The 14693-nt window shown below is 36.7% G+C and overlaps 1 protein-coding gene across 15 annotated transcripts in view; it reads left to right on the forward strand.

Annotated features, from left to right (window-relative positions):
* The window catches only part of LOC117331839 (ankyrin repeat domain-containing protein 26-like), a 90891-nt gene that overhangs the window by 71120 nt on the left and 5078 nt on the right, over window positions 1-14693 (forward strand). For 9 of the 15 annotated variants that reach the window (XM_033890766.1, XM_033890778.1, XM_033890773.1 and 6 more), the window contains 9 exons: window positions 197-214; window positions 1334-1432; window positions 2009-2059; window positions 2400-2473; window positions 2857-2926; window positions 4462-4560; window positions 5213-5383; window positions 13793-13996; window positions 14118-14296. In XM_033890766.1, coding sequence (XP_033746657.1) covers window positions 197-214; window positions 1334-1432; window positions 2009-2059; window positions 2400-2473; window positions 2857-2926; window positions 4462-4560; window positions 5213-5383; window positions 13793-13996; window positions 14118-14296 — 965 coding nt within the window. Of the gene's footprint in view, window positions 1-196; window positions 215-1333; window positions 1433-2008; window positions 2060-2399; window positions 2474-2856; window positions 2927-3469; window positions 3485-4461; window positions 4561-5212; window positions 5384-13792; window positions 13997-14117; window positions 14297-14693 lie in introns of all 15 variants that reach the window. The other 6 variants (XM_033890767.1, XM_033890779.1, XM_033890777.1 and 3 more) reach the window with 6 other exon arrangements.

The raw sequence follows: 14693 nt of genomic DNA on the forward strand, positions 1-14693 counted from the left end.
AGGGAACAGGCTGAAAATGATATATGTATAAATCACTAACTTTGTATATGCTGTATCACTGAAGAATGAGGCTGGATATAATATTGAGCATAAACCACTTATGTATTGTACATTGTATCACTAAGAAATATGCCTGAAAGCCTGTGTACCAGTATATGGGTGTAGATATATAGCATGACACCGATTATTGTTTCAGCGTGAGCAGGGTGTTGATGTAAGTGATGGGTGCACTGCCCTACTGCTGTATATGCATGGCTTATGTACTGTCTGTAGCTTTAGCCTGGTAGAATGAAGCTGATACCAGCTCTCCCTAGCTGCTTTAACTAATCTGCAAGCTGTATATCTGACTGAACTTATGTTGGTGTTGGAACTTGAAGTCTAATGAATGAAGTATATGTGATTTCAGCTTTGAATTTGGAACTTGTGAATTACTAGTTCTGAGAACCATTTTGGCAGATTGAACAACAATTCCTCCTCTTCAGGGTTGAAGTCATTATATAATCATTTCTGCTTTGCATGATTGTACTTATCTTCTGTTTTGGATCTCTGAGGGTTTTAAATATTAACTTTCTGTAATTGTATCATCTCTGTTATGGCACAAGATTATTGTTGATAAATGATATTGAGTATAATTAGCACAGCTCAACCTGGCAAACTCAATTCTCACCTACTGCTGCCTCCCAATGTGAAACTCTGAATTCTCATCTACTGCTGCCTTCCAATGTGAAACTCTGAATTCTCATCTACTGCTGCCTTCCAATGTGAAACTATTAATTCTCATCTACTGCTGCCTTCCAATGTGAAACTATTAATTCTCATCTACTGCCTTCTCCAAATGAGAAACTCATTTAATTTCTCATCTGCTTTTTCCCAATGAGAAACTCTGAATTCTCATCTACTGCATTCTCCTAATGAGAAACTCTCAATTCTCATCTACTACTGCCCCCAATTAGAAACTCACTTCTCACCTACAACTTTCTCCCAAATTAAGAATCTCAATTCTCATATACTGGTACCTCCTAATGGGAATCTGCCTTTTCAAATTGTAGCTTTATTTATACTGCAATGCTGTTTACAACTTGTGCTCCGTTTTTTTTCAAGATTTAGGAACTTTAAACAGATTTAACATGGTGTGTGTGCCAACATGATTAGATTGCTATGCCATTGCCAAAATAAAAAATATTCAAGCTCAAACATTAAAAAAATATAATCATGTTTTCATATCCTCACATAGAAAGCTTAATCATAAAACTTATTGCAAGGTAGTTGTGCTAATCCTTCTAACCGGTCTGTCTTCATTGTCTTTATCTGTCAACTCACTGTAACTCTGTAGATGGAGTCTGTCACTCGCAACATGATGACACAGGAAGCTGAGAACAACAAGGAATTATGGGAAACAGAGGTTATTTCTCGTTCTAAGCTTGGTCTTCGGGTGAGTGTGTAACAAAACTGACACTAAACATTCCAAACAAAGTGGCTAAGTGAAACAGCTTTTCTATTGCTTGCTTACAGAGTGTAACCTGGTAGTGTTTAGTTTGTGTGATAAACCTCTGTCCAGCTGACTCTAGATTTAGCTCTTTATTGTCTCATTTCTTTAAATTGATAATCTTTCCTGTTCTAAAAACTGGTCCTGATCTGCTGTTTTAATATAAATTATACAAAACATTAATAATTTATGTTTATTTCATTAAATGTATCGAAAATTGTAAGAATATATTACATAGTATATATATATATGGATCTACTAAACAAGAAGTTGATTATTTTTCCAATATACATTATGTACATGTATGTTTACTCTGTCAGACAACTTGTAAAACCAAAGTTAATTAATGGCCTGCAACTGTTTTGGTCTTCAACAACATGATGTATGTCTATATATTTAACAGAATCGCTATTAAACATTTTAAATATCAGCAATATTTTTCATGTGAACACAAATCTAAACTTTTCTCATCTTCATTCAATTGTGTATTCTGTCATTCAATTGTGTATCCTGACTGTTTAGATTGTACAGTATGAGAGACAGAGACAAGAGGCTGTCAGCCAACTAGAAGAGGTTTGTACAAATTATTATATACATGTATTTATATTTCAGTTAAATAATCCTGTTAGTTAAGATGAGAGGTGCTCTTAAATGTTCAGGTGGAAATATAGTCAATGTTGGTCTCCACATGGATGATTGTCTACACAAATGGAATGTTTCCTGAAGTAATATATATGTACATCAAAGTGGTAAGGTACTAATCGTAATGTTAACCTGAAATCTTGTTTTTGTGTCAAAGCATCAACAAAGATAATTGCTTTGACACTTTGTAATTGTCCCCTGGTGATAAAAACATGTCCCCTATTGGTTACACTGTGAGTTATGAGACAATTAATTACCTGAATGTTTACAGGAAAAGAGGAAATGCAGGAAAGCAATGGAACTAAAGAAAACAACAGAGGCCAAATATGAAGCTGAGCATGAAAAGTAAGAATTGTTTTACAATGGGTGGGAAAAGTAATTGTGCCTAATCTTTAATGCCAGAAAAAATAACTTCGAAGGTATAAGCCAATATTTGTACTGTCAACCTCCCAAAATTTAAATAGGCTGATCCAAAGCACAGTGCACATATATGGCAGTTCTAGTAGAATTTTACCTGGTTTTGAGAAAGTGAACTGTCCTGCTAATTTCCAATGACCATTTCATGCTCCTTCAAACTATCATGAATAGAATAATTTTATAAGTTTGTTGCTGATATTTTTCTTACTGAAAGTATCAATGTTGTCTTGACTGATAAAGTATGCTGCGTGAAAATTTTCTTGATTTCTGATCTGCACCACAGATATTTAACTGGTGTCCATACTTTGTAGGAATGTCCAACTCCAGACAGAGATCGCTAGTCTTAAATCATATCTGAAATCAGCCAAAAAGCGGTTAAAGGTGAGTACTGACCGTGTTTTTTGGGGTTGGTTAATTAGATTGCTGTATATATGGCCCTGGGTTTTCCAGAATTAGACACACACTACAGAGTGTATATACTGAGAAGTGATTCCTTTACATACGCCTGACTTTGGGTTGTTGGAGCAATGTATTGTTTCTGTAGTTCAATTAATTTCTTAAAGCTATCTTTCTATCAACTATATCAACTAAAATTTCTTTGAGGACTACAGTAGTCTTAATGTGCTGATTCCAATAAGTATTGGACATGCATAAAGTGTTGATTATTAGTTAGGAATGCTTCTTTTGGATGTGATATGTTTAGATGTGGACAATCTTCTGACGATCAGTCTCGCCAAACAGCGTCAGTCACTGAGGCTACTTAACAGATGTCCTCACCATGCAGTTTTCTGATTCAAATCACATTGTTTCAGCATCTTAAAAGTAACCTTAAAAATCAATCTTTTCACTGTACAGTTCTAATTGAATTGAACTAATGATTAGACCCGATGATTAATAACTCTTAGTGACTTTGAAACATTGCAGGATCCATTAGATGATGTATGTATTGTGTACAAACTGAGTGTGATAATTAGACCAAGTATTTATTGCTAACCTTATAGACAGTTTTAGTCTTAGACAGATGTGCCAACCTTTGTCAGCCTTGCACAATTATTATTATTCTTCAAATGAGAGCACTTTATGTAAAATCCATGATTATGGAATGATTAAAGTAAAGTTACTGTACACCACACATCTCGCACATTTCCAGGCTTCAATGAAATCTTTTACAATATTATTATAGTGAGTTATATATGAAAGCGCTTCACTACTGGCTTGTAAAGTTTAGAATTGAAAAACAACAAGAATGACAAGATTATTTTACACTGATAGCCTATTAGATATATTTAGCTAGGAAGCTTTAATCTGCAGTGTGAACTTAATTTTTATAAAAGCTTGAATAAAAAATGATTTTAAAAGGATTGCAATATCTTACCTGGGCTTCTAAATGATTGAAACCTGAGTCTTATAAATAAAACTTGGGATGACCTAATTGATATTGACTGCTTTTTGATTAATACATTTGAGGTGTAGCTGTCTAGGGTATCAGTCTCTGTAATAGACCTCTATAATGGGGTATCTATTAGTTAGTCTGAAAATTATGTTTTACAATTAACTTTTATCTAAATATTTTTTCTTTGTTTTCATTTTGTTTTGTATGTCTAATATCATAACATCTGTAATTTATTGTTTATAACACAGTGATACTTTCCATTCATTCATACTTACTTGACAGTTATCAAGTCTTAAGTCAAACTATTTCTTTGTGGATGTTTTGTTTTACAGAATATTTAAAAACCAAAATGAACTTGTTTGAATTAATTTGAGATCTTTATTGTACATTGGTACCATGATATTGATGTGATGAACACATTGAGACCTGCTGTATCAGTTAATGAAAACTGCAGGATCAGATCTGATTTCTTTGCTAATATATCTGTATGCTTGCATTTCTCCTTCCACGTGGATGAGTTTAGACTGTAGACAACTCAGAAAATCGCATTAATACTCTTCACACGGACTTTGACCAGGAAAGATTAGTGATGGAGGGAACACTATCAACAGTCAGGAGACAGGTAACAAAGCCACGCCCATCTTTCTGTGTGGACCACGCCCCCATCTTCCAGTACTCCTCTTTGTTGACCCACCCCATGTTCTGTGTCAGTGGATTCTCTTACCCTGGACTTGTCTGGTGGTACTTTAAACACATATTTTTGTTGTATTGAAGATCCTTCAAGGCCTTCTGTCATGATACCTTCACTAATGAACCAAAATTTCCGATTCTTCATTCCTTGATTTTTGTGCGATCGAGTAAATGTTTCATGCTCTTCATTAACTCAGATAATTATGGGTAAGCATTTCAGTGATTCTCACTTATCTTTGTAGTTGAAATTAAATCCATCGAATTTGGAATTTATTTCAATTTATTTTTAAAAACTGATCATCTCTAGAACAGCAGGATTGGTAAATAATTTTCTCTATATCAATACCACATATAGCCATTTCATCTTTCTCCTCTGGCCCCATATAACCCTAAATGTAGCATGGGTATTAAACCCCAAACAAAAATCCCTTCCTCCAACCTACCTGCTATTTAATTTTCTGACCATGAATCTTTTTGCAGTTGAGTTATCCATCTTGACCAGTTTGTTTTTTCATGTCCAGTGTCCTATTAAAACATTGAAATTTGACCTCCATTTCTAACCTCTGACACCTTTGCCCTGTCAGCTAAGTGAGCTTCAGCAGCATGTCGAGGAGGAGGTAGACAGTAAGTCCAAGCTTCAGGCCAAGAATCTGCAGCTACAGAATGAGCTTGGCTCTCTCAAGCGACTACAAAAGACAGTAGAAAAACTGGAGCGCAGCAAGTCCAAATTAGAGCAAGAGCACACAATGTACAAGGTCAGCACAGCAGGTCATCAGTGGTATTTTTGTTGTTGTACTGTTGGACAACCAGACAGCATGCTTGTGACTGGTGAATTCCTTGGGCAGCCAGCATGTTGTGTGTTATATTGCCTGTTCCAGTTAGCTGTTGTATGATGTATTGGTGGAGTACAGCATGCTGTGTGTTATATTGCCTGTTCCAGTTACCTGTTGTATGATGTATTGGTGGACAGTATGCTGTGTGTTATATTGCCTGTTCCAGTTACCTGTTGTATGATGTATTGGTGGGGTACAGCATGCTGTGTGTTATATTGCCTGTTCCAGTTAGCTGTTGTATGATGTATTGGTGGGGTACAGCATGCTGTGTGTTATATTGCCTGTTCCAGTTACCTGTTGTATGATGTATTGGTGGACAGTATGCTGTGTGTTATATTGCCTATTCCAGTTAGCTGTTGTATGATGTATTGGTGGACAGTATGCTGTGTGTTATATTGCCTGTTCCAGTTAGCTGTTGTAAACGAGGAAAAGACATTTCTTAAAAGTAGTTTAGAGTGAATTTAAAACGGGGCGAATATCTTTTGTGTTGCTCAAGAGCGAAAATAACCTGGGGCGAAAAATACCAGGTATACAGTAGTGCAGCTGTAGATATCATCATGGCCACATGTAAAATTTATCTAAAACAAATCTTAAGTGTTAATGTGTTGTGTACTTTCTGATCTCCTGAGATATTGAAATCACAACTTACAAAATGAAATTGCAAGAATTGCAAAAATTGCAAACAGTTCATTTTTGTCATTATTGCAAAAATTGCATCTCACAAAAACCGTCTGATATCCAGTATATTCGGGACCATTTAAATCTATGAAGGGCCAGTAGATTTTACTCTGGGCTAGTACTTTAGGCTTGTTCAATTTTGAAACCCAATGTGGTTCCAAATGTAAAAAAATCTCTTCATGTCTTTATGTATATTACAAACTATTGTTTAAAATTCCAATAACTCTTAAACAGCCAATGGTAGTGCTTACAATAAACATCAACATTCTGGATCTCTGCTGCATTTTACTCTGTTTCAAGCTCAAAAAACCTCCAGAATGTACCAAAGGGCTTCTATATTTGCTGCCTGCTGTTGCTATACAGGTATCATGCAAGACCTAGGGCCACTCCATCTACAGAAGGGCTAGTAGACTTTAGATTCTAATGACCCTTTGGGCTTGCTGAAACTATTTCCCATTTCTACCCCTGTATATTACAAATTCTTTCCTAGAAAACAATTCACTTTCATATTCAGATCGGTTAGAATTTGTCAAGAATCAATCAATCAATCAATCAATTCTTTTATTCCTCAATTAAATGAGATTTACAAAATAAATAAAGTATTTTAAATCTTTACAATCGTTGGTTTTCTACATTTTAGTTCATTGTCAATTATTAGTTAAGTCTAGGAAGAGTTCATTTCATAGGATACTTTCATTTTTTTTTTTTTTTTTTTTGGACATTTGGTAAAAGCATTTGTATGCTCTTTCCAAAAACTCTGCAGCGTCTTTCAAAAACAGTTGATACATTTCTTCGGATTCAAAGATGATTTTGAAGTCATGACAGTTTGTACCGAATAGTATTCTCAGAAAATATTCATGAGATAGGTTATCAAGGTAAATACAAACTTCGGGTCCGTATGACGCAATAACTTTTCCCATAAATCTCAATCTAAGGTGTTTCGTAGTATGACACTTTGACACAAAATGCAATATAGGATCAATATATAGATCCTCACAATTTTCACATTTCGATTCAATCCATGTTGGCGTAAAAGTTAGCATTTTGGCTGCGTAACGTATTGTCTGCGTACATGGCATCTTCCATAATATGTATGGTGAACGGTATGTACAATGTACATCTTGAAAACGAATGAAATCTCCGTCGACGCATAATCTTTCTCTTAACAATTTATCTTCGGTGTAATTAATTGAGCGATTTACTAGTCATTTCCACACATTTTTGGGGGGGAAATGCGTAGATTTTACGTAGTCCAGGAGATGATCCTGTAGATCATATTCAGCCAATGTTTTAACAATATCAGGTATAAATCCAGTTTGGGAAGTTGGTTCGTTCAGGTGCTGATAAAGCTGTGACAAGAATACTTGCTTCGGTAATTTATTCGACGGAAGGGCAATTAATGTATGTAGGAACAGAAGTTTCTTTTTGTCTATCTCTGCCGCGATTCTGTAGAGTCCAAGCATTGGTTCCGCTATGTCTGATCGCGTACGTTTCCTAAAACACTGTGCTCTATTCGCAATTTCGTGCTGAAAGACATTGAGCCAATGAATATCTTTTTGCAAAGGGTTACTCCAGAATTGTGAACCATATAATACACTAGGGAGGATGACTTTCTTATATAAATTGGCGGTTACCGTAGGTTTCGTGGATTTACAGTCTTGTCCAAACCTTGTCATAAGATTGAATGATTTTCTTCCCTTTTCACATCCGTTCGATATTGCTGCTTCGACCTTGAGATCGTTGGTTATCAGCATTCCAACATGCTTATATGAATTTTGTATCGTTAGTTTTGTTGCGTTTAAGGTCCATTCGAAATTTGTGTTATTTTGTGTTTTTCCAAATATAAGAATAGCACTTTTACTCGCGTTATATTGGAACTTCTATTCTTTCGCATAGTTTTCACATACATTTAAAAGATTTTGCAACGAAGCTGGATTTGTAGCTAGTAAGGCAAGATCATCAGCCAGTGCTGGGTTTCCACATTTAATTTCACATATTTTCGCTCCCGAATTTGTTGCTTCTAATTCCGTTAATAAGTCATTGATATATATGAGGTACAAAAATGTTGACGTCACTCCTCCTTGTCGGATTCCGGACATCATGCAAGACCTAGGGCCACTCCATCTACAGAAGGGCTAGTAGACTTTAGATTCTGCTGACCCTTTGGGCTTGCTGAAACTATTTCCCATTTCTACCCCTGTATATTACAAATTCTTTCCTAGAAAACAATTCACTTTCATATTCAGATCGGTTAGAATTTGTCAAGAAACATTAAGAATATAGTATTCCTTCTGATTCAATACTTTTTCTTTCGCTTATAAATATAATACAGGTCTTTCGTCCATGATATCACTTATCCACTTCTGTGTGGGCCTTGGTTTTAGCTGATGTTATCCAATGATCTTTATGACCCTATATTGACAAAAGGACAAAAACCAATTTGACAATTCATTTTGTTTTATGTTCTGTTCTAAAATTTGCATGTTCTGTGTTTGATTCTGTTTCATGTTGTTTTTCCATCATGAGAAAGTTCATGTATATATTTTTATGCCATACTTGATATACAAGGGTTTTCTGTGTGTCTAGCAGCATCCAATTTTTAGCTGAATGTAAATGGTTGAAGGTTATTCTAGTCAGAGTCAGGTCTGACAACTTTCCTGTCTTTATACAGCTTCGATAGCAGAAATAGTCAACATTGTGGCCTGTTTAGATGTACAACGATATTACAGTTTTGGGGATTTGTAGCATATTAACTGAGGACATCAATAGATATACATAGAATGCCAGATATCTATGTGTACAGGAGGACAGCGACTGGAGATATCTTATGTGTACAGGAGGACAGCGACAGGAGATATCTATGTGTACAGGAGGACAGCCACTGGAGATATCTATGTGTAAAGGAGGACAGCGACTGGAGATATCTATGTGTACATGAGGACAGTTACTGGAGATATCTATGTGTATTGGAGGAGTGATTGGAGATATCAATGTGTACAGGAGGACAGAGAGTGGAGATATCTATGTGTACAGGAGGACAGAGACTGGAGATATCTATGTGTACAGGAGGACAGCGACAGGAGATATCTATGTGTACAGGAGGACAGCCACTGGAGATATCTATGTGTAAAGGAGGACAGCGACTGGAGATATCTATGTGTACATGAGGACAGTTACTGGAGATATCTATGTGTATTGGAGGACAGTGATTGGAGATATCAATGTGTACAGGAGGACAGAGAGTGGAGATATCTATGTGTACAGGAGGACAGAGACTGGAGATATCTATGTGTACAGGAGGACAGCGACTGGAGATATCTAGGTGTACAGGAGGACAGCGACTGGAGATATCTATGTGTACTGGAGGACAGCGACTGGAGATATCTATGTGTACTGGAGGACAGGGACTGGAGATATCTATGTGTACAGGAGGACAGCGACTGGAGATATCTATGTGTACAGGAGGACAGTGACTGGAGATATCTAGGTGTACAGGAGGACAGCGACTGGAGATATCTTTGTGTACTGGAGGACAGCGACTGGAGATCCAGTTAGCTGTTGTATGGACGGAGAGTTTGATAATTTTGCAAAATTCACGACCCCTACACAATTGCAAAAATGATTGAAAATTGTAAAATTTGCCCGTGCCAGTTGTCTGTACGAATTACTAACCTTGCAAGAACTTTATGAATTACTTCCCTTGTTCTTGCAAAAAATAAAAGCCTCTTTTCAACACTGGTATACCACATTATAGAACAACTCGCTATAAAGATGACAATGTAGTAGATCCTAAAGTAGACATGTCCTATTGTAGAATGTATTATCATTACTCATCAGACTAAAAATTAACCAGACATCATAATTAATTGATTCGAGATTGAATCACAGAGCTTGTGAATCATGACTGAGCTTATGGTTTGTAAATAGTGCAGCTGTAGATATCATCACGGCCACAAGTAAAATTTATCTAAAACAAATCTTAAGTGTTAAATGTGTTGTGTACTTTCTAATCTCCTGAAATATTGAAATCACAACTTACAAAATGAAATTGCAAAAATTGCAAACAGTTCATTTTTATCATTATTGCAAAAATTGCATCTCACAAAAACCATCTGGGGACCATTTAAATCTATGAAGGGCCAGTAGATTTTACTCTGGGCTGGTATGTTTGGCTTGTTTACTTTTGAAACCCAATGTGGTTCCAAATGGAAAACAATCTCTTCATGTCTTTATGTATATTACAAACTATTGTTTAAAATTCCAATAACTCTTAAACAGCCAATGGTAGTGCTTACAATAAACATCAACATTCTGGATCTCTGCTGCATTTTACTCAGTTTCAAGCTCAAAAAACCTCCAGAATGTACCAAAGGGCTTCTATATTTGCTGCCTGCTGCTGCCATGCAGGTATCATGCAAGACCTAGGGCCACTCCATCTACAGAAGGGCTAGTAGACTTTAGATTCTGCTGACCCTTTGGGCTTGCTGAAACTATTTCCCATTTCTACCCCTGTATATTACAAATTCTTTTCTAGAAAACAAATCACTTTTTTATTCAGATCGGTTAGAATTTGTCAAGAAACATTAAGAATATAGTATTCCTTCAGATTCAATACTTTTCTTTCGCTTATAAATATAATACAGATCTTTCGTCCATGATATCACTTATCCACTTCTGTGTGAGCCTTGGTTTTAGCTGATGTTATCTAATGATCTTTATGCCCTATATTGACAAAAGGACAAAAACCAATTTGACAATTCATTTTGTTTTATGTTCTGTTCTAAAATTTGCATGTTCTGTGTTTGATTCTGTTTCATATTGTTTTTCCATCATGAGAAAGTTCATGCATATATTTTTATGCCATACTTGATATACAAGGGTTTTCTGTATGTCTGGCAGCATCCAACTTTTAGCTGAATGTAAATGGTTGAAGGTTATTCTAGTCAGAGTCAGGTCTGACATCTTTCCTGTCTTTAATAGCAGAAATAGTCAACATTGTGGCCTGTTTAGATGTACAACAGGAGGACAGCGTCTGGAGATATCTATGTGTACAGGAGGACAGCGACTGGAGATATCTATATGTACAGGAGGACAACTGGAGATATCTAGGTGTACAGGAGGACAGCGACTGGATATATCTAGGTGTACAGGAGGACAGCTACTGGGGATATCTAGGTGTACAGGAAGACAGCGACTGGAGATATCTATGTGTACAGGAGGACAGTGACTGGAGATATCTATGTGTACAGGAGGACAGCGACTGGAGATATCTAGGTGTACAGGAGGACTGACTGGAGATATCTAGGTGTACAGGAGGACAGTGACTGGAGATATCTAGGTGTACAGGAGGACTGACTGGAGATATCTAGGTGTACTGGAGGACAGGGACTGGAGATATCTATGTGTACAGGACAGCGACTGGAGATATCTAGGTGTACAGGAGGACAGTGACCGGAGATATCTATGTGTACAGGAGGACAGTGACTGGAGATATCTAGGTGTACAGGAGGACAGCTACTGGAGATATCTATGTGTACAGGAGGACAGCGACTGGAGATATCTAGGTGTACAGGAGGACAGTGACTGGAGATATCTAGGTGTACAGGAGGACAGTGACTGGAGATATCTAGGTGTACAGGAGGACAGCGACTGGAGATATCTAGGTGTACTGGAGGACAGCGACTGGAGATATCTAGGTGTACAGGACAGTGACTGGAGATATCTATGTGTACAGGAGGACAGCGACTGGAGATATCTAGGTGTACAGGACAGTGACTGGAGATATCTAGGTGTACAGGAGGACAGCGACAGGAGATATCTAGGTGTACAGGAGGACAGCGACTGGAGATATCTATGTGTACTGGAGGACAGCGACTGGAGATATCTAGGTGTACAGGAGGACAGCGACTGGAGATATCTATGTGTACTGGAGGACAGCGACTGGAGATATCTAGGTGTACAGGACAGTGACTGGAGATATCTATGTGTACAGGAGGACAGCGACTGGAGATATCTAGGTGTACAGGACAGTGACTGGAGATATCTAGGTGTACAGGAGGACAGCGACTGGAGATATCTATGTGTACAGGAGGACAGTGACTGGAGATATCTAGGTGTACAGGAGGACAGTGACTGAAGATATCTATGTGTACAGGAGGACAGCGACTGGAGATATCTATGTGTACAGGAGGACAGTGACTGGAGATATATAGGTGTACAGGAGGACAGTGACTGGAGATATCTATGTGTACAGGAAGACAGCGACTGGAGATATCTATGTGTACAGGAGGACAGTGACTGGAGATATCTAGGTGTACAGGTGGACAGCGACTGGAGATATCTTTGTGTATTGGAGGACATTGACTAGATATATATCTAAAAGTACTGGAAGACAATTTCTGGAGATATCTAAGTGTATTGGAGGACAATGTCTGGAGAGTTCTTGTTACCCCTATGAAGAGACTTTGCTGATGTTTTTGTAGAATTCGCTGTCTTATTGATGTGGCCATTTGACACTTTCTTTTGCAAGCTTTTATAGAGAAAATGTTTAGTGATCACTTAGTTGATTCTGGCCACTAAGCTTTGTAAAACTTGATTGTTGTATTGGAATGTCAACACTGACACTGGAGTTTGCTGTGCCGATGAATAAGGTGTTGGTGCATCCAATGCAAGCATGAGTAGATATTGTTTACATAAATAAATTGTTATTGCATGAGATGCTTTTTGATAACAGTGACTTGTTATCAGTTCATGTTGTGTGTAGTTTGTTGGATCTTAAATGCTAATCATCACAACTTTTATATTGTAAATAGTTCAGTATTTCTATCATTTGTTTTTTTTCAGTGCATGATTTAAATCTAATATTTTACTAACAAGCTTGTTAATATTTCATCACAATAAGGATAATTACAACTTGTTTGGTCATGTTTAACTTTGTGTACATTCTAGAGATGGACCAAACTTCTGTGAAAACTCGAATATATTAAAACCGACAATATCAAATAACAATACCAGAAATATATAATGTAGCTTTTCTTGTATCTTTAAATGTTTCTCAATGTTAGATATATTCAATACTATATGGTATATACAGTAATTACATTTATTACCTTACATGTGTGTCACATTATTGCCAAAAAATAAAAATTTCATAAGGTATAGTTTAATATATTCATACTGTTATGCCTTCCCAATTCAGTTATAGTACATTAATACAAGATTTGGATTATTTTAAATTTTGAATGACTGCAATGTTGACGAGTGAAAGTGCATGCTGTCACATTGAAATAGACTTGTAACATCATCAAAATGATATGTTGCTCTTGTTGTCAATTCTTAATGTCCAAAAGACAACTTAAGAGGATATTTATTGGATTTTATTGATTGCAAAATGAAATTTTAACTAAATCAATGTTTTATATTAAAAAATGTATTACCAGGTAGATGGGATTTTGGTCTTTTAATTTGATCAATAAACTACAATAGCTGTTGGCTTCACCTTAGTCTGCTTTTCTGGCAATATTATACGGAATATCCTCAAAGTCATTCAACAGAATAAAAAAATATGATAATGATTACAGAAGTTATCTTTAAAAATCAATAGAAGCATTTTTGTCTGTTATTTGACTTATTAACTGTGGTGTCTCTCTTCAGAGTCGAGTGGAAAATGGCTATGTGGAAAGGGAAGAGCTTGAACAAGTCCGAAAGGAAATAGAGGCACGCTACCGACTCGAGCTAAATCGCAAACTTGATGAGGTAAACAGCTACCTGGAGGAGCAGGCTCGCTCTAGAGAAAAGCTGGACACCTCACGGGATGAAACCGACTCAAAACTGAAACAAATCAACAAAAAATTACAGGTTTGTGACTTATCTGTGAGTTAAGATAATTATGTCAGTGGATGTTATGACCATTGAAATAGTAAGGTTATAACTATCAGTGATGTTAGTTTAACTATGATGATGCTTCTGTTCTACACAGGAAGAGACCACAGCACTAAGAATCAAGTATGAGCAGATTCTTGCGCAGAAGGAGAGTAAAGATATGGAATCCAAACGCTACCGTGACCTTTATGAGAGTGAGATGCAGTGGAGGATGCGCCTGAGTGAGCAGCTGATGAAATCAACAGACCGTGCATTCAACTACAAAACAAAGTTAGTGTAAGTGCCACCATGTGCTTATGTGACTCACAGCTTGTAGTCTCAACATCTGCATGGTGGCTCACCCTGTTTACTCTGTAATACTGTCTAGCCTCTTGTGTGTAGCATGTGACCTAGACGAGGCTGTTATCCTTGTAGTTAGTTATATATACCCCTGGTCATGCTTTGGTTTTTATTAACACAATATTTAATTTTTAAAGTTTGGGCAACCTAGATTATACACAATAAATGCTTTATTTGTTGTATTTATGATATAAATTGGTATGCATATATGTACCGTTTGTCGGGCATTAAGGGTGTTTCTTTTCAAATTAAGTGAAATGGAACGTATCACCTGACAGAGCAGATTCTTATTAATTGAAGATAACATCTAGAAAAAATTCAGAAGAATGTCTTA

This window comes from Pecten maximus, chromosome 7 (assembly GCF_902652985.1).
Source record: "Pecten maximus chromosome 7, xPecMax1.1, whole genome shotgun sequence".
NCBI classification, from domain to species: Eukaryota; Metazoa; Mollusca; class Bivalvia; order Pectinida; family Pectinidae; genus Pecten; species Pecten maximus.